The sequence below is a fragment of the Trachemys scripta genome, chromosome 1 (genome assembly GCF_013100865.1).
Source record: "Trachemys scripta elegans isolate TJP31775 chromosome 1, CAS_Tse_1.0, whole genome shotgun sequence".
Classification (NCBI taxonomy): domain Eukaryota; kingdom Metazoa; phylum Chordata; order Testudines; family Emydidae; genus Trachemys; species Trachemys scripta.
This window is the reverse complement of record NC_048298.1, coordinates 26,055,478-26,076,297: the sequence shown is the minus strand read 5'-3', so window position 1 is coordinate 26,076,297 and position 20,820 is coordinate 26,055,478. Positions and strand designations below refer to the sequence as shown.

Sequence of the window (20,820 nt, the reverse complement as noted above, 5' to 3'; positions counted from 1 at the left end):
TTATCAAACTAAAATGAATCCAATCTTGCTCACCTCTTGCTATTGAATTGAGAATGTTAATTTGTTAATGCCATAAATATACTATTAAAAAAGTCAAATTATATAGCGCTCATTATTGCTGAACTTATTTTAGAAAGGAAAAATTAAGCAAATTGTTTATTAATTCTTAAAATTGTATTAAAATATATTTTAGGGTCTGCTAAACTCATTAGGGTTTGTAGTATATTTAAAGGGAGACTGTTAAAGTTGCCAAGTTCAAAATGTGACTTCTTTTCCTCTAATCCCCAAATGCATATAACCTTTTGGGGCTCTTCTAAGCAAGAGAATGTTTTATGGATATTTATTAATTAATGTTAATATTGCCAATAGCAAAGCGCACAATCATGATGAACACTGTACAGAAAAAAAAAGTGTGCGCCTATTATTGGAGGAATAAAATCTTTATATAAAAAGACTAATTTTAAATTTCAAGATTCCAAAGAGGAATTATAAATAGTGGGGAAAATGGATCGTAAAAAGGAAAAATACATACCTTGACCCATATAATTCGTTCTCAAAACTTTCATGCTTTGAAAAATGGCCGTTTATGTAAATACCTGATTGAACGAAATATTACATGTTTGCAAAGTATCTCATTTTTAGTCTGGTCCCAGGATATTATGTGACTTAATTCAGAAGTTCTTATATAACTGTGTCTAATTCATAATAAAATGTAGAAGTAATCAAACTGTAAATCCTGTGGTACAGAAAATACAACTTGAAGACTCTTTCTTTGGTTTTGCAGTGTTCCTGTTCCTGTAGTCAGTCTAGAGAAAATTCCTAACCTAGTGAAGGCAGATGGTGCCAATGTTAAAATGAATTCTACAACCACTACCACCATCACCTCCTCCTCAGCCTCTTCATCCACCATACCTGCTCCAACTTTGGTTAAATCTTCTTTGACATCTAAGTCAGTGCCACCATCACCAGAAAAGATTCTGAACGGCAAAGGAATTCTAGCTCCTTCAATAGACAAGAAACACCAAAACGGCACTAAAAGCAGTAACAAGCCTTACAAAAGACTTTCAGGTGAGTGATGTTGTAGTGCGCCTTTTGAGATAGTCCATCATTCTTCATTAATAATTTTTGTAGCTGAGGAGTAATATACTGTAATTTGCTGTAGCTATGTTTTACTGTAAGATGCTGTTTTTAATATGAATAGTTAGCCTGCAAGCCATTGCCATATGGATAAAATATTTCCTTTACAAAATACAAGTTCATTTTGGCTTAGAATTAATCTGGGTGGTTAACTATTTGTCCTCAATTGGCCAGCAGATAAAGTGTAGATTATCTAGTGAATAAATGCAGTAAAATAAAAGGGCAATAGGATCTCCCTTTTTAATTTATTTTTACTCATATTGAACAAATTTGCTGCAGACCAGTGTAGCAATGATCAACTTACCAAGATTTAGTATTGTTCTCAACTCACTCCAATTGAATACTTGAGATTTGAGGCATTAATGTATATCTTGTAGTTGAAGGCCCATGCTGCCACATGGCTATAATTCATAAAGTTGTGTGTAAAAAGGCCAAAAATGTCTGAGAACTTAAATATTGGACAGTAACATACTGTGAATCACAGTGATGATTGAACCTGGGAGATATTCTAAACAGAAAAAGCTCTCTACCTTGCTTGTAGCTGTTTCCATCACTTCACACTGACTCAACAGACATTGTAGGCCTTCAGAGTGGGGTTATTGTGTGTGCTGGTTTTGTCGTTGTGTGAGTGATTGTGTTAATTTATGTGGGGGTTGTGTTGTGCTGGGAGAGGTGTGTGGATTTGAGTGGGTGGAAGATGGGTGTATGCTCTGGCAAGAGGCTGTGTGAGTTTGAGATAGTTGTGTGTGCTGGTTGTGTTGTGTGAGTGGTGTTGATTTGTGCAAGTGGCAGTTGGGCGCATGGGTGTGGCAGTTGGGCCACATAATCTATGCAGTCTCCCTCATTCAGCCAATGAAAATGTGCATGCAAATTAGCTATAGAGTAAGAGTGGTAATTGGTTGAGTTATTTCTGGTATCACAATGGTCTGGGACTCTTGACATGGCATAGATACATGCCTTCTCTAGTTATACGCTGCATGGGTATAATTTGTAAAGTCAGAATGGCTGAGAACTTAAAAACTGGACAGTAACAGACTGCAAAACCCAGTGATGATTCACCCTGGTGATAATCTGAACAAAAGGAGCTCTCAGCCATGTTTCTAGCTGCTTCCATCGCTTTGCACTGACTCAACAGACGTTTTAGGCTTCAGAATGACTCACGGTGACATTCCTGGACTCTTATTATGTACATGTAGTTAGTTCAACTGAGAAACATAACTTCTGCCACTTGCAAGATGTCCATTGGATGTGCCATCAGTAAGTGTCTTTCATGTTAAACATCATGCCTGTACTAATGAATGGGCTTTTCAGGGGTATTGTTATGTGGATCCAGTGTGTTAGTTGTGTAGCTGTGCAATGCAGTGGCTAATCTTACTCTCTGGAAACGGTTACAGTTTTGCATTGTTAAAACTTTAAAAGGGACAAAAACATAGAGTATGTGCTCTGTACAACATTCTGTTTTTAATTTTGGTAAGAAGGCAGTATGATACAAACATCACCCTAATCTGATGGGACTTCACCCTATCACATTGTAAAATAATTTTTAAGCTTTTATTTTTTCTTAAATATCAGGAAATACTACACAGATTTAGGGGGAGAGACACTGATGCTAGGTAAATCTTGTCTCTCATTTCCTCTTCCGCAACAAGTGAAGAGGAATGAAGAGGGCTGCACATGTGCACATACACACAAAGAGCAAAACTGGGGTCTGGTTTCTCTTAATGGGGAGGAGGAGGAGGTAGGATTTCGGGAAGCTGCACAAGCTGTGGTCATGACCTGCACAGCCTTGGATCTGTGGTTATGAAGGCAGAATGTGGGCCTGTTGATCTGTCACTTTGCAGATCCACCAATGGAGCAAGAGGATAAGCATCATGGAAGAAACTGTAGCTCAAGGATGCAGTAGCAATTACGAAGTGTCCACTGCTTTACAGCTGGGGGGAGGGGCAGGGAGGATTTTTCCCCAGAGTTGAGCCAAGCCAGTTGCAGGACTCTGGGCAGAGACTTTGCTGCCAAAAGCAGAATACATTTTTGTTCTGAATGAAGGAAAACAAAATGTCTGACTTAGATTTTCCAGCAAAAGTAACTGAATCAGGTTTACTGCATCAGAAGCTGCACAGGGCCTATTCATCCATTGGCAGCATGCTGAGATTTGGGCAGAAAATTTCTTGTGTGAATTGAAAGTCTAATTTTGCTATTGGCAGTGCTATCCAGATTAGGCTGTGCGCTTGATAGAAAGTTAATTGATTCTGTTTCCCAAATGCATGTTGTGACACCACTGATTAGTTATACAATAACTTATAAAGATGAATGCTATTATTTGTAATTGAGTTTAAAGTATAACCCAGGTTTTTGTAGACTGAATATTGGTTTATTTTTTTTTATTTTTCTCACATTTGGCAGTTAGTATTATGGTTCTGTTAGAATGGCTTGACTCCAAAACAGTGCAAGGTGTGTTTTCTAAGACGGGGGGGAGGGGTGTATGGAACAGTGCCATTGCGCTAAAGCATTTAGTGTGGTGTCTTCTTTCTTAACTAGTTAAAGGTGGCACACAGGAAAACTTTTGTCCTAAGTTTTTGCAGTTGACCATACCAAAATTCAACAGAACTGAAAGTATTTAGCATAAATGACTCATTTATCTTTTTTAACCTAACGTTTCATTTACTAGGATCTAATTTATGATTCCAGTGAACAAATACAGGGCATTGTGTTCTACCAGAAAACAGTTTAAGATACCAATGGAAAGAATGGTTTAAGAAAACATGAACATTTTGAGCAGCTTAAGTTCAAAATTCAGCTTAGATCTCTCTTCCCTGGACAATGGGAGCTTGTCTTCACTGCATTGTTCGTTCCAGCTGTAACTCAGGTTTTGCCCCTAAGTAGACAACAGGACAGACACAAGTATCTCTAGCTCAAGTTAAGTGGTGCTTTAAGCTCGAGCTAGCTGGCCTGTAAGGAGGCTGGATTGAAGCTCAGGTGCTGCTGATTCTCAAGCAAGTAATGCAATGGGGATGCAGCAGCTCACAACTCATCTGCTAATCTGATCACTCTGTGTTGCTCGAGTGGTGTTTTGCAGTGTGGTTGCTCTCACTCCACTTTCACTTGACCTAGGCAAGCTCCAGTAGAGTAACTCGAGTGCACTAATTCAAGCTAATTCTTGCAGTGAAGACGAGCACTAGCTGATGGTCCCTGTCTTCAAGCTACCAGCCTTGCTCCACAGACGACTGTAGGTGTTGTATACGCTGAGGTTGTATTTATAAATATTTACTGTATATGCAACCGTTAGAGTGAATAATTATTCTGAAGAGGTCATCACAGTATGGGGCCTTCTTTCATATTGCTTAACTAGGGCTATGTAGTGCTAGGGCAGGTCCGCACTGGCACTGACTCAGCAAATGTTGCCAATTCACCATATCTGCCAATATATGAAAATTTGCTTGGGGGAAATCTCCAAATAGGCTAGGACTCTGTCGTATTACCTTGTGGTCATTCTGGTGAATGTTAAGCTATTTTTTCACAGGAATATATTGATTGCCAGGGCCACAAAACTGATAGTTTTTTTTTCAGGTTGTTCTTTAAAGATCTGTTCTGTTACCAGACCTAGAATCCACTAAATCCTGCCTTCTCTGCCCCACTTATTGATTCAGCACCATGATACCGTTTATGATTGTTCATCACAATGATGCAAGTAAAGTACGTTGTAAAACGTGTAAATGTTTTATACAGGTTGTCCATCAACACGGTTGGTTTCTGACCATTATTATACACAATTCGGCACAGGCTGAGCTAAAGATCTGAGGGTTAGTAAATGATTCTTTGGAATATACCCAGGACTTAATATACTTGTTTTACACAGTAAGTGGGCAGGGGAATTTTTAGGGTCATCTCAGTCTCTTGCTGCAGAAGTGGAGCCAACTGCTTGTGGTTTTCAGTCCTGGCAATGGGCTTAAACTGGTTTTCATCAGTTTTACTTCCTTCTCAGAGCCCTGCCCTCTCTCTTTACCCTACATCCTCGAATGAGGCTGAAGCTCTTTCTGTGCCTGAAGGCTGGTTCTTGTTGGGGGTGGTCCAGGATGCTGCCCTCCTCCCTGTGGCAAAGTTTGAGCAGAGAGAGAGGTAGCCAGCCTGAAGAGCTGTGAGAAGCAGTCTTGAGGATCAATGTCCCCTATTGGCAAACTGGAAGAACTGAATCTGGGGAAAAAAAACTTTTTTCAGTTCCAAATCCCATTTATGGACAAAGCAAAAGAACTGGAAGCCCCATCTAAATAGGACTGTCTGCTAATTTTCAAGCTGTGGCTGTAGGTTGTAGAGTTTACTCCCTCCTCTTCATTCTGCCGAGACTATAATGTTGCTCTAAGCCATCCACTGCAGCTGCTCCAGAGAAATGCTTTCACTCTCCCATTTTGGAGGATCAGTGTGTCAACCCTGCAGCATGCCTGGGATATGCCAGTGCTGATCTGTGACAGTCCAAGGTAACATTTACAACTGGCACTCTGACCTGACATAATGGATACTGTTCCTCCCTGGGAATCCAAGAGATCTGTTTTTATCATTGCTTAGCAAGAAGGTGGTGATCTTTCCTCTTCACCATGGAGCAAGTATATGGCTACTCTTGGAAAAATTGCTCAACTAGAAGAAAATGTGGTTTGCCTGCTGTAGTAGTTTTGGGGCTGAGGTTCGTCCCTCAGCGGGGCTGTGGGGTATTCCACCACCTCGCTCTGGTCCGGTGGCAGTCTGGGACCGCAGACCCACAGTTAAGGGCTCAGGCCCATAAGCAGGGGCTGAGCCAAGAGGTCAAGACTCAGGCCCTTAAGCAAGGGCTGAGGCAAAGTCTATAGCAGCCCAGGTCCTAAGTCAGGGTGGGGCACTAATCAAATAGTCAATCAGCGGCCCAGGCCCTTAAGCAGGGCCCCAGCCTCTCTAGGCCAGGGAAAAAGCGGGGAGTCTGCCACCCAAGGAGTGGGTGGCAGGGGGGATGCAGGCCCTCCCACTCCACTGCGTCCCAGCCCAGGGCCCTAGCAGCGACGGAAACTCGCTGCTGTCAGTGGGGATCCTGGCCGCAACCCACTGACATCAGCTCTGGCAGTGCAGCAGCCAGAGTGGGGTTGGCTGCCCCCAGGCTACTTCCACACTCCCCCTCGTATGGTACCTGGGCCGTCTTAGTGTCGTCGGTGCTTTCCACCAGCATTGGCTCCTCTGGGTAGGTAGCGAAGGGCAGGCTCGGCTCCTCCTCGGGGTACCTGGCACAGGGCAGGCTTGGCCAGTCCTCCTCAGGGTACTGGGCAAGAGGTAGGCTCGACCGGCCCGGTGAGTCAGCAGGTCGGTCGCTGCCTGCGGCTGTTTCCTAAGCGGGAGCTCGGCCATGGACGTCTGCTCTCTCCGCCGGCCTGGGCTCCACTGAGCTCTGCAGGCGGTCTTTTATACTTCCGGGTCGGGGCCGTGACCTCGGAGGGGCGGGCCCCGGACCTGGTGGCTCCGCCCACGTTGGTATTAGGGGAGGTTCGGCCCTCAGCGGGGCTGTGGGGTATCCCACCGCCTCGCTACACCTGCTTACTTAGCAGTGTGCCTTGTACGGAGTATATTATGTCATTGCTCTGTAGGTCATACAGGCTTCCAGTTTTTCTGGCTGCAAATCAGGATGTTGGCTTACATCTCTAAAGCCCTGCATAGTTTTGGACCTGGCTGTCTTAGGAACTGCCTTTTTCCGCATACTCCATCCTAGTAGTTTTTGACCAGTCAGGATTTTTTCACAGTTCCCAGTTTTGTGTGTTCCTGAGGCTGGAGGGCTAATGTTTTTAGTGGAGCACTCTTGGTTGTTGAATTTGCTTCCATGTTAGTCCTACAGTTTGAGCGTATGGGTGTTCAGGGCATATAGCAAGGCTTGTCCATTCACTCCAGCTTTTTCTTGTGATTCTTTTTAGTAACAATCTTGTCAGTATAGTTTGTTTTATTTTGGGGGGGCAAAGGAGGAGATTAGGTAAATGAGCCTAGAACAACACATTATATACATTTAACAGCATAACTTAAATAATTGACTCATACAGTTGGCCTGTGAACATACATTTGGATGTATTAAATATTTCTGTAGTTTCATCTTATTTACTGTACAAGCCCTTTAGTGTCGGCTATGCTTCAAGGGCCACAGCAGCGTCTACTACTCAGGACAGATTTCATTGCCATTGTAGTTTTCCAATAGTCATGGCGCTGACCACCATTTCAGGGGTATGCACCTGCTCTGGAATGCCTTGTTATCCCCTCTTTCTGCCATGTCTCTTTGTCCAGGGGTCAACAACACAAATACTTATTTAACATTTTGTTTACTATTAAGTTCTAAAAAATATGTATAACTCAGTACTCAGATCTGTCAGTCACTAGTACATCTAGGAAGCAAGGGTTGTCTACCTATTGCAAGTAGTGGGAATCAGAAATCAGATTCTACTCCCAGCTCTGCCACTGACTTGCTGTATGACCTCAAGCAAGTCCCCTAACTTCATTGTGTGCATTGGTTTACCCATCTGTAAAATGGGGATAATAATTCATACCCTATTTCAGCAGGGATGTTGAGATTTACTGTTTGTAAAGCATTTTTGGATCTTAAATTAAAGGTTCTATATAGATTGAAAGTATTTACTAGTGGCATTCAGAAAACTGCACAATTGTACAAACATAGAGTTGAGGGAATTGTTAAATGACAGAGCTATTTTTTCCATTATGTATGTGACAATGGAATTCTGATAAATGAACAGATGGTAGTAGCTCCCTTTTATGGACCCAGCCAGCCAGTTAGCTATAAAAATCCCTCTTAGTAGCTGTTCTCTACTTGCTTTACGTGTAAAGGGTTAAAAAGTCTCCCTGCATAGGTAAAAGGAAGGGAATGGGCACCTGACCAAAAGAGCCAATGGGAAGGCTAGAACTTTTTAAAATTGGGAAAAAACTCCCCCTTTGTCTGTCTGTCTTGTTCTCCGGAGAGGGGGGACAGAGCAGCGATGCTGTAAAAAGCTTTGGGCCAGGTATGAAAAAAATGAGTAGAAACTACTCATTTGAAATCCCAGATATGTAAGTAGGTCAGGAAATGTCTAGGAAGACGTGATTAGGTTTATCTCTTTTATTTCTTTGAGTTGTGGACTCCTCTGTGCTAACCCCAGGTGCTTTTGTTTTGCTTGTAACCTTTAAGCTGGACCTCAAGAAGCTATCTTGATGCTTAATCCTTGTAATTGTTTTCTTTAAAAACTTAGCAAAAAGCCTAATTTCAGGTGTATTTTCTTTCTTTTAGTTTTTAATAAAATTTACCTTTTTTAAGGACAGGATTGGATTTTTGTGTCCCAAAGATGTTTGTGCCTGTTGTTTAATTAGCTGGTGGCAACAGCTGATTTCCTTTTTTTTCTTTCTCAGCTCTTCCCTGGAGGGGTGTGTGAAAGGGCTTGAGGGGGTATCCCACAGGAAGGAATTCCCAAGTGTGCCTTCCTGGGTTCTCAAAGGGGTTTTTGCACTTGGTGGTGGCAGCATCTACCCATCCAAGGTTAGAGAAAAGCTGTAACCTTGGGAATTTAATACAAGCCTGGAGTGGCCAGTATTATTTTTTAGAATCCTTGCAGGCCCCCACCTTCTGCACTCAAAGTGCCAGAGTGGGGAATCAGATATGCATAGCTATTTGTATTCCTGTCAAGGCTATCAAAACAGTGGGGAGGGAGATATAAACTAAGTACGTGTTCATGTTTCTGCTACAGTGCTATAGTATAAAACTAAAATCTACGTTGTACATAAATTGTGGGTGAGACATACAAAATTAAAAATGGTAGTAAAATATGTAAATCAGGTACAGTTAGCATTAAATATACTAAAACGAATCTCAATGGATGTTTACTATTGCTAATAATATTTAGAACTCAGTAAGTTCTTTCTCTTTTCAAAATGCATTGCAAACTTTAAGTAAGTTTCTCAATGCCCCTGTGAAACAGGAAAATAAGAATTATTATACCCATTTTTACAATTGGTGAAAAGGGGACAGATTTAGGCCAAAACTTTCAAATGTAGCTGGTAATTTTGACTGATTCAAATTTTTAGTGTAAAGCTTGAGATATCTATGGCCTCCTTCTTCAGAGGTTCTGCTCACCTGCTACGCCCAGTTGAAGTAACTGGGAGCTGTGGCAAACAGTCAGTAGGTGTCTTAAGCTGGGCACCCAAAGATTTGAGACACCCAAAATCAATGGCCATATATGGAAAATTTTGGCCTTACTGGCCACAGCGGTAGTCATACAGTAGAACCTCAGAGTTACGAACTGACCAGTCAACCACACACTTCATTTGGAACCAGAAATACACAATCAGGTGGCAGCAAACACGTAAAAAAAAAAAAAGGCATACATAGTACAATACTGCATTAAATGTAAACTACTACAAAAATAAAGGGAAAGCAGCATTTTTCTTCTGCATAGTAAAGTTTCAAAGCTGTATTAAGTCAATGTTCAGTTGTAAACTTTTGAAAGAATAACCATAACATTTTGTTCAGAGTTAGGAACATTTCAGAGTTATGAACAACATCCATTCCCGAGGTGTTCATAACTCTGAGGTTCTACTGTAGTTGAAATTTAACTCAAATACTTGGCTTAGACTGGTACTTGGATGCTTCTGTCAAGCCCCATTCTTTAGCCCATATCTCTGAATGCAATAATGACACAGGCCTAGTCTACACTGGTGGTGGGGGGAGGGGGGTGTCGACCTAAGATACGCAACTTCAGCTACGAGAATAGCGTAGCTGAAATTGATGTATCTTAGGTCGACTTACCTCGCGTCCTCACGGCGCGAGGTCGACTGCCGTCGCTCCCCTGTCGACTCCGCTTCCGCCTCTTGCCACAGTGGAGTACAGGAGTGGATGGCAGAGCGATCAGGGATCGATTTATCGTGTCTAGTGTAGTCACAATAAATCGATCCCTGACAGTTCGATCACTACCCGCCGATCCGGCGGGTCGTGTAGACGTACTACAACCTCCTTAATTACTACTCCCAAAAGACTTTTTGTCAAGTGAAGCGTTCCCTAGTGTAATAGCAAGTTCTCTGAATTCTGTAAGTGAAATCCTGCTTTTACTGATGGGCGCCATGTGCAGGGAAAGGAGAGAACAGAATTGTCTCAGCCATGCATGTGGTACAAGAGATGCTTTGCTGGTATAGGTCAGGATGGTTCAAATTGGGCTTGGGTGAATAACCAGGGACAGCTTACTGCAGCCCCTTAAAAAATATGTATTTTCTAGAAAGTAGTCTTAATTGACACATCCATTTAAAAACATGTATTTTTGAGACAATCTTTTCTTTTCTTTTTTTTTCCCAAACAGAAAGAGAATTTGACCCAAATAAACACTGTGGAGTACTGGATCCTGAAACAAAGAAACCTTGCACAAGATCACTCACCTGCAAGGTACTTTTCTCAGAAGATAAAATATCAGATGCTTTGTTGTAGTTTAAAATCCCACCACGGTAATTTGAGAGGTCAAACCTGCTCCTGTCTTACAGACAATGGGTATGGTATTCAGACCCTATCCACAGGTAATTCTTGCTAAAGTCATTCTATTCTGTTTCTTTGATGAATCAGAGCATCTACATCATTCCACTGACATTTTTGACAAAGAAGGTTTTCCTTATCATTTGTAATGCAAAGAGCATTACAATTTATTTACATGCACTCAATAGCATTGCTTTAAACACTGATTTTTGGTTAATATATGCAGCCGCACTTGTAGTAAAGACTACTACAGTCTCCTTGTAGTAAAGATGAAATTCATTGTCTTATAAATAATTTGAGATCTGTTTATATGGCTAAAAGACTCACATTACTGAAACAACAGTGTAAGACACACATATATCTACTGCTGTTGGTCTGTAGAGGGGAACAGGGCAATGTGCTTGAATATCTACCCTTATTTATATTTATACATTTGCCAGTCCAACCAAATCTAATTATTTATTGTAGATTAAAGGCTACAATTACAATGCTCTAGATAGAATATTAGTAATACTATTGGGATTCTATTTGTCTTGGAAATGGTAAATGGATCGTTTCCATTATGAAAATTGTCCCTAAAGATAATTTTAAGATAAATTGGACACATCCTGAGAATAATTTTTTGAATGTATCCAGGGCTATGTGGAATAGCAACTTTTTATTGCCATGACTAAATCTAAAGTTGTTTTAAGTGGAGTTTTTTTCTTAGAATTGTGTTTCAGAAATTTAGAGCTTTCACAAACGTTTTATACACAAATTCTTTTTAACCACCCTATTTTTAGACTCATTCGCTTAACCATCGACGAGCAGTTCCAGGTCGCAAAAAACAGTTTGACATCCTTCTAGCTGAACACAAAGCTCGATCCAGGGAAAAAGAAGTTGCAAAAGACAAGGAGCATCCACAGTCTATAAGGGAAACCCATCCGAGCCATCCTACACCAGCACAGGATTCTTTGACAGGATCTTTACTGAACTCTGGGCAAGAACCTAAAGTAACATTTCCTGCAAAATCTAGACCACCCAATTCTGTACTTGCTAGGTGAGCAGCCTTCTCAAATGCATGAATGCGATATTCTGAAACTTCTATAGCAAATGTCTCTCTATGTCTTGTGTACAGATAAAGTTATATTTGTGTCCTATTTATATGGAGTATTCCATAATAAACTATTAATATAGGGTTCTTCTCAGGAGCTGGAAATAGATAACACTAATAGCAGTACTTAAATCACTGTATAATAGTCAGGGCTCTGATTGGGATGGGGGAGAGTGGTTATTCCATAAGCTCTGCTGTCAGTCGCAGAGTAGCTGAATGTTTCAGCTAAAATGGTCAGTAGAAGTTAGCAAAGTTAATATTCAAAATATCATGAGTAGGTTTTAGAGTCATTTCATTTAAGTGAATCAGGGCAATTCATGCCTCTTGGTTAAGTTTGTGAAGGAAGGTGCCACTTAATAATTCCGGTTCCCTTTAATGGGACTACTTGTACAGGAAGGTGCACTTCAGTGTAAACAAAGTGATCAGCAGCTGGCCCTTAGCACTGTTCTTTCAGGCTGTCTCACTGTAGCTCATCATTTCTTATTCAGGTTTTCTTTGCAACCACAAGGGCTCACAACACTTCTTAGAATGGAAGCCCAACTTCTAAAGAAACTGATGAAACCCTTCCACAGAAGTTCTGGCATAGTATACTGTGTCAGCTGAACCCCAGTAATGATCTGGTAAACATCCCATGTGGTCTAGTTTCTAGCATATAGCTCAGCAGGCCAAGTGACAGTCACTTGTATATCTTTTGAACTGGAGCACCAGTTTTGGATAGGGTTGATGGGGTCAGTCAAGTCAGATTGATCCATGCTTCTTTTATTATTTCATAATTCACTTCTTCTGAGAGGTCCCAGTTGGGATTGGGCCCCTAGTGTGCTTGGTATTGTACAAACACATACAAAGATACTGTTTGTGCCTCAAAGAACATATCTAAAATAACCAAGTGACATAGAAAGGGTGCAGGAAGAGAGGTACAAACAAGGATATGCAGTTTTTATATGCATATCTGCACTTGCCACTTTAGAAATTACTCTGAATAAAGTAATTGCCAGGTGCTCCTGTCAGCTCCTCAAGCCATCAATAATTGGCTAATTCAGTTCAGGGCAAGGAGCATGGAAGAATGTGTGTAGATGTTTGGGTGAGACTGACAAACTGGCAGATGAGGCTGGCATCACTGGTGGAGAGGGGAGACTATACAAAGAGATGGGCAGAGAGGCAGGGAATGGCAAAGTTGAGAAGAGACTTAAAGGCTTGCACTTACTATGGTGAAAGCCAGTGGAGGGCTTCAAAGAGAAGGGTGAAGCGGTCAGAACAACAGGCAAGGAAGATGAGCTTACCGGTTACACTTTGTAATTCTACCCATTAAGTACTCATTTCTGCTGCAGTGCCTGCATTTACCATCATAGTGACTATTAGTCTCCCTAGATCTCGGTACAGTAACGTGTATAACTGGTTTGAGATTGTAAACCTCAGTGCAGTTAGAGGTATAAGCAACTCTGCAGTGTCCACAAAACAGAGGCAGATTGGCTACAACTAGTGACATTTTAGCGGGGCTGCATCCTATTACATTAAGCTTCTCATCAACTCCAAGGTAATTTTAGAGAAAAACCTGTTAGGCACTGAAAACATGCCTATATTAGCAGCAGCATGTTTTTATTGTAAGCACTCAACAAATGTACTAGAATGGGTGTTTCTCTAAATCAGGGAGATGGATAGCTCAGTGGTTTGAGCATTAGCCTGCTAAACTCAGGGCTGTGAGTTCAATCCTTGAGGGGGCCATTTAGGGATCTGGGGCAAAAATCCATCTGGGGATTGGTCCTGCTTTGAGCAGGGGGTTGAACTAGATGGCCTCCTGAGGTCCCTTCCAACCCTGATAGTCTATGAAATCTACATTTTGGACTCTAGATTGTTGCACATGTGACTTCTCAGAATCAGAGAGTACAAAACTGAGGGAGAAACAATTTAGCAGTAAATTCACTTGACTAGAGAAGTGACAAAATCAGGCTACCGGTTACAGACCATTTGTTTCCCTCTACCTTCAGACTAGCACACATGCACACTTGGCCACATAGGGTGCAAGTCTTCACTGACTATAACTGAATTCCCCCAATAATTGTTTCTAGGCTGCTTTTGAAGCATATACATTTGTTGCTAAAGAAGGCACTGTTGTGCACTGGGGGCAGGGATTGTTTTGGGGGGTGGGCGGAGAGTGTCTAGCACAAAGCCTGCACTATTCTGGATGGTCCCGCTTTGACTTTTTTATAGGGTTTTAGAGAAAGGCCAGATAAAGTTGTCTACTGGGAAAATCCTACAATATAGAGCTATCTGGGTTTACTTAACTAGCTGGAAATAAACTAAGCCAGGCATTTTATTACATTTACTAAGCTAGTTGACCTTCTGGTAGGAATTTCATAGCAAATAAAATTACAGAACTGGACACCTCGTTTTTTGGGAAGTAACAGAGTAATGGTTCGATGTGTCAGCCTTTCAGTTTCTTTCCCATTTATTTTTTGTTTTTATTCAAATATACTTTCTTTGCCTTTCATACCTCTTAAACTGACCCTTCTGTGAGCCCCAAATGTAACTTCATCCAACACAAATGTAATCGTGAAAGGCTGAACTATGAAAGTGATGTAATTTTTAAAAAATCTTCTTAATTACCCCACATCATTTTTGTGCTGCTTACACTGTCATTTCTTGTGCCATTTACTTTGGAGCTTGAACAGATGTTGTGCCGTGCAATGCGGTTTTAGCAAGCTGGTTATGGAGCTTCTTCAAAACATTGAGTCTGTAAATCTTTTTTCTCCTCTTAGACCATCATCTGCAAATAGTGTAAACAGCAACAGTTCTTCAAACCACAGTGGCTATGTACCAGAACTGCCACTACCTTCCATGGGAGGAGATTTAGCTAGTAGACTGTCCAGTGATGAAGGAGAAGTGGATGGAGCTGAAGAATCCGAGAAATTAGACTGTCATTTTTCTGGACACCACCCGAGGCCTCTTGGGGTATGTCTGTCTTTTTACAGCATTGCTGCTGTTGTTGTTTAGACTATGCCATTGGTGTGTATGGCATTCTACAGACATGTAAGAAATAAGGACTCTGCATTCTAAAGCTTTCAGTCTAAATAAGACAAATAGTTCTGATTCTGATAGAAGACAATGATGGGTAGGGGAGGAGGGGAGAAACAGGTTAGTGCACATGACATTAATAGTACAAGGTTATGGGCACAATAAAAGGTCAGCTGTAGAAAAAAAAAAAAGTTTTAGGGCTAGATTTCCCTCTCACTGACATCAGTATAAACCAAAAGTAATTCTGATAATGAATAGTTACATTTGTGTAAAATTGGCATGAGAGACAATTAGCCTTTATATCTTAGGAAGAGCTAACATCTTAGGTTAAATGACAACATCTAAATGTCATTGAAAATCTTATAGCAACAAAAAAGCTACCAAGTGATTAAACTGCTTTATATTCTTGAGTATGTGTAGACTACCTTGGAGCAATCACACATTGCCTTATTCATCTAAAAATTGAGTGTCCTCTCCTGAGTGAGGCTTAATCCATCTGCTCTAGAAGCACTCTGGCTCAAGTGTGTGCCGGTCTGGCTTCTCCTGTTGTCTTTCTCCTCTGCTAGTTTTAAGTTTTATTGTTACTCATAAGTGCAGCCATATGGCACCAGAACTTAAGAGTGTATTTGTTTATCTAGTACAGTGAAAGCAGTAATCAGATAATTCTTGAACTCTTGAGCAGACAGCTCTCATAAAAATCGAGCTAAGGAAATTAATGACAACTAGAAGTTTTCATCAATTTATTTTCTATGCAATTTGCGCAATTAAGAGACTCTGCTTCTATATCACACCACAGTAATACACTGAAACAGTATGACGACTGCAACGTAGTCTAGTCCTCAGACTTAAATGTACATAATTCCCATTGAAGAAATGGAGAATTTTACCTGTGTTGTTTCTCCTGGACTAGGCACATAGATGCCCAAATTTTAACATATGTTTACACTGATTTTCAAATTAAATTTAAATATCGCTCCATCTATATGTTTATTTTCCCCATGTTTTAAAGGATAGCCAGCATTAGAATTTATCCTGCTGTAATTATCATGTCCAGAAACTACAACGGCTTGTTTGGTGCATCCTACTATGTGTCATTCAATTATACAAAGTTGCAGGTGGCACTTTCTCAGACGGATCGCATGGATGTGATTTCAGAGTCACTGAACAGTAAAGAAAAGCTAAAATTCTTTTAAAATTAAAAAAAAAATCTACATAATTAGTTGTCCTATAAACAAGCTATGTAATGTAGCATAAACTCTCCAAAATGTGTATTAATTTTGGATGGTCTCTTAACCCAGAGGCAAAATGAAGTGGAGCTACTCATAAGTGAAGATGGTATCCCTAACTTGTGAAAAAATTTCTCCTCTCTCCATCCAGCATGTGCTTCCCTTCCTCACAATCATTGTATTTGAACTTATGCTAAGGAATTCATGTTAAATTATACCCGTTGTCTGGGTACTGGCACTTGAATACTGCAGTTGATGGGTGTTTATATAGGAGCCCAGATGGGTAGATAGTATGTCTCATTTCATTGAGTACTATCCTTTTCATGTTGCACGAAGGAACACATAAGACAACTATAGGAAAGCTCTTGTCACCAGTAGAATTATACAATAAAGAAATCTCCATAAAACATTGGGTATCTGTCTGTCTAGTATTCTCTGCAGCGTCACCAGCAGACCTATGTTGGACTGTTTTCAAAGCCTTTTTGTAGAGGATTGGTGTGGGCTTGGATGCAGTGAAAGAAGTATGAAAGAACCACTAGATACAGAATGCATTGTTACCAAACAGCCGCCCCACTGAGTGTCAAAGGAACAGCGTTCATGAGTGTGAAGAGACAGTGACTCTGTAATAATGAGTGTTGGCCTGGTTAATTGGATGTATAGTGTATGGATATATTGGTTTAGCTCAACCTAGGAATAAATCTGTTGGGTTTGTCTGACTAGGAAAACAGGCAGAAAGAAAAGACTGGCTCAATATAAGCCACTGCTCAGGAAATACTTGTTAAGAGATAGTGGCAGAACTATCAGCTCTGAAAACTCTGGCTCAATGTCCTGCAGAACCTACAGGACTGTTTTTGATCAGAAGGCTCAAGGACCACAATGTGACGGGTTCTCCCCTCTTCCGCTCCTCCCCGCCCCCAGGTGCCACCTGGAACTGGGGTTCCACTGAGCCCTCTGACTCACCAGCATGGGTTCCCTCTCACACTGTGCTGCTGTGACAAGCTGCAGACCTGCTCCCAGTCTTACACTTCCACCAGCATTCACACAGGTAGGGACACACCCAGCTGCAGTTACATGCAGGTTCTCCAACCAGCAACTGCATAAACCAACAATAGAGAGCCTACAGCCAAAATAACCACCGGCTTCCCAGCCTAGGACCCCCCCCCCCACACACTGGAGTATAAACCCAGAATTATATCGTCTTGCACCGCACAGGGAACTGTACAGCGTAAGCTCATAGAGTTCACACACACACACACAGAGTGTGGAGAGGAATATGGAACAGCCTTGAGATACGATTTCCCATACACTTCATTCCAACATACTGGTTTAGATAAAGCAAAAACAGGTTTATTAACCACAAAAGATAGATTTTAAGTGATTATAAGTGAGAGCAAACAGAGCAAAGCAGATCACCTAGTAAACAAAAACGCAAATTAAGTCTAAGATACTAGAAAGATAGGATATGAATTAGCAAATTCTCACCCAGGCTGATGATACAGGCAGGCATGCAGATTCTCAAGGCCCAAGCTGCACTTGCTTTTACAGTTTGGAATCCCCAGGTTTTCATACACCGGCTAGAAATCCCTTTAGCCTGAGTCCAGCACTTCCTCCAGTTCAGTCTTTGTTCCTCCAGTGTTTCCAGGAGTCTTCTTGTGTGGAGAGTGAAGAAAACCTGATGATGTCACTCCCTGCCTTATATAGCTTTAGCATGTGGTGGGGACCCTTTGTTCCAAACCTCAGTTTGTGGGAAAAACAGCGGTATCCAAGATGGAGTCCAGAGACAAGGCCCTTACATGCCTTGGAGAGTCATAGCAGCCATTACTTACATGTTTCTGGAGTGTTCTCAGGAAGGCTCACCAGGTGGGAGATAAGTTTCTCCTAAAGCCTGTTGTTTTCCCTAATGACTCATTACCCTGAATAGACCCTTCCCAGCCAGCTATCTAGACTGAAAGCATCTTGCCTAGTGGGCGTCACCCAGGTGTAACTACATTTGAAATACAGATACATAGTCAACATTCATAACTTCAGATACAAAAATGATACATGCATACAAATAGATAATCATATTGAGCAAAGCATAACTTTCCAATGACGCCTCACATGACCCGTCTTGTACAAAATGCATCATAATTATGCCGTAATTATATCATCATAATATCACTGTGACGAATATGGGGTGCAGGTGTCGCACACAAATTTGGAATAACAAAAGAACTGTAACGGCTTAAAAGGAACCCTTTCTCAAGAGAGAGGTAATGGGCATTTGGGGGAACCAGTATGAGAGACAGGGATCTCCTGGAGTATCTGAAGAAGATAAGCCTGCCTAACTCTAACCATCTTAGGGGATGGTGAGACCTTTGGTAAGATAGACATGTGTAGATTGTTGATTTAAAATCTTTTTTATCTAAAAGCTTTGTTCCTTCTGCTAAATAAGCAGAACTTTGATTTTATCTTCTATATGCTGGCCACAGACTCCCAAAGGGAAAAACCACAGGTGCCTGAACTCAGTAAGACCTGCTGAGTTGATACACTGGTTACTATAGCATGGACCTGGTCTAGGAGTGGGCAAATTGCGAAATTCAACCCCAGGGTAGGTAAAAGCCCAGGGCCTAGCACCTTGAGTGGATACTCTGAGAGAGATCAGAAAAGGAAGAGAGGTGCAGCTAGTGTTGTAATTATGTCAGTGTATTTCAATACAGCCATCTTCATCCAGAATAACAGTAGCTGCAGTATTCAATCTTGAGGGTAAGGGGTTAAGTATAACTGGAGAAGTGAGGGAATGTTCAGGATTCATCAGGGACGCACAGTAACCTCCCTCCTCTCTTCCATTCCACATATGCTTAATAAATATAATGTGTTATTTCATGTGAAATAAACTCTGTTTGCTCACACAGTGACCTGGTCATTGATTCTGGGATTTGATGCAGTCACCTCAATCCATGTAATCATAACAGCTATGCTCTGAGTGGCGGTGTAATCTGGTTTTACTCCACCACTTTTGTGTTCTTTTTACCCTCTCTTTGGCAACCAGTACAAAATATTACTTTTTGTAGGATGGCCAGCTGCTGGCCATCTGCAGTCTGAGAGTTGTGTGTCTTCCATCTTCTTACAGATGTGTAATTGCTATGGTGCATTGGGGCTGCACTGGCAGAGAGTGAGTTACAAGAGTGTCCTGAACATATATATCACTGGGGCCATACCATGTTACTGGACCAGTTTGGAGTGTGCTGAAACAGAAAGACAGAAAAACAAGATAATTCTATGTAGTAATAGTGTTCCTAGGATATTGGCTGTTGGCATTAGGAGCAGGAATGAGGGCTAAGCTAAATAAAGATGACTACAGAGATAAGTGTATCAAGAGGCTAGAAAAGTGGTTCCATTGTTTTCTGATGTTTTCTTGACTTCTAAGAGGAATCTACTCCACAGAGATCTGTCGCCCCAACCCCTTGCCACGTTAAGGATCGGTAATGGTGACCAAAAAGAAAGTAGACAACCCAAAAGCATGGAAAGTTTTCAGTGATGCCCTCTCAGTGGTTTTTAAATTCATCCCCAAAAGTCTCTAGAGGTTGTGGTGCAAATACACCCTTTCGGAGTCTTCTGTAGAATTCCCACAGGGAGATGGTACCCACTAGTCAATGCATGTGCAGCCAGGAGAATGGGGTGTTGTGCACTCTTCTGTACAGGATGTACTGACGGCAACGCTTTTTCTCCTCTTCCTGAAGTGTCATCTATTCAGGCATTTGTGAAGTGGTTTATTAAGGACAGTGGTACAGTGCTTTTCGTTTAGTTTCTTTAAAAAGATTTTTATTCTTGCTTAATGAACCATGGTATTTAACATGCATTGAATGGTATAGCCGATTGAGGCAATTACAGTATTAGCAGGAATTACGTCTCTAACATTTCAGGTCAGGACTTACATGATGTTTGAAAGAGAAAGTATGACTCTGATATTAGAATCAAGCCCTTAACACTCACAGGTGAGTTTTTAGCGGATGTATAAAATACCCCTGACAACAAGCTGAAATGTTAAACATATTTCATATATCATGCAGGAAAGTAACTGGTGATATTTTCTTCTGTCTATAGCTGACTTTTAAAAATATATATGTTTGTGTGGTGCAAGTATGTGTGTGTATGGATGTGTGTGTGTGTTTTTTTAATTATTTTCTCTATACATTTTGTACTAATTTATTAGTCTATTAGCAACATTGAAATGTCTTTTCTTTCAGTTTTGTTCATATGGCAGTCGCTTAATGGGAAGAGGATACTATGTATTTGACAGAAGATGGGACCGTTTTCGATTCGCACTAAACTCCATGGTAGAAAAACACTTGAATTCACAGATGTGGAAGTAAGTGAGAATTTTGCACTATGTGGATGTTTTATTCTTTTATAATAGTTAATGCTTACAGTCTTCTAAATTAAGCACTTCCATGAAACGCTTTTTTTTTAAAGTTACGTGGCGCATTAGGTAGTGTCAGTTACATGAATACAATTTTATTCTTTGTACTCAAGAAACACAGCTAGCTTTTAGGAGCTTGCAGCACAACAGAATAATTTTTTAGTCAGAGTTCCGAAGCAGATTTCTACTTGGTGGCTGCTGCTGATCTTAACAGACGTGTACCACATCTAGGTCACTTGTCCCTCTGTACCTCTAGGGTAGGGTAGTTCCATTAGCCTTCTAACTGCTTATGTGTCATTCTGTTGTGCAGCCCATTTTTCCAAAATATTTGTGTCTGCTTCATGCAATTGTATAGATTTATTATCTACAGACATGGTTTTCTTTACCCATTATTTTGCCCTGACTTCACAGAGAGGCCTATGTACAAAAGATTTTTTTCTTTGGCTATCATTGAGGT

At 41.0% G+C, this 20,820-nt stretch overlaps 1 protein-coding gene across 8 annotated transcripts in view; it reads left to right on the top strand.

The window, feature by feature from the left end:
• ATXN7L1 (ataxin 7 like 1) overlaps positions 1–20,820 on the top strand; it is a 166,194-nt gene that overhangs the window by 125,975 nt on the left and 19,399 nt on the right. For all 8 annotated transcript variants that reach the window (XR_004645242.1, XM_034766478.1, XM_034766464.1 and 5 more), the window contains 5 exons: positions 785–1,068; positions 10,464–10,546; positions 11,413–11,669; positions 14,480–14,672; positions 20,191–20,312. Coding sequence is in view for 7 of the 8 variants with exons in the window: in XM_034766478.1 (XP_034622369.1) it covers positions 785–1,068; positions 10,464–10,546; positions 11,413–11,669; positions 14,480–14,672; positions 20,191–20,312 (939 nt within the window). In the remaining variant the exon portion in view is untranslated. The remainder of the gene's footprint in view (positions 1–784; positions 1,069–10,463; positions 10,547–11,412; positions 11,670–14,479; positions 14,673–20,190; positions 20,313–20,820) is intronic.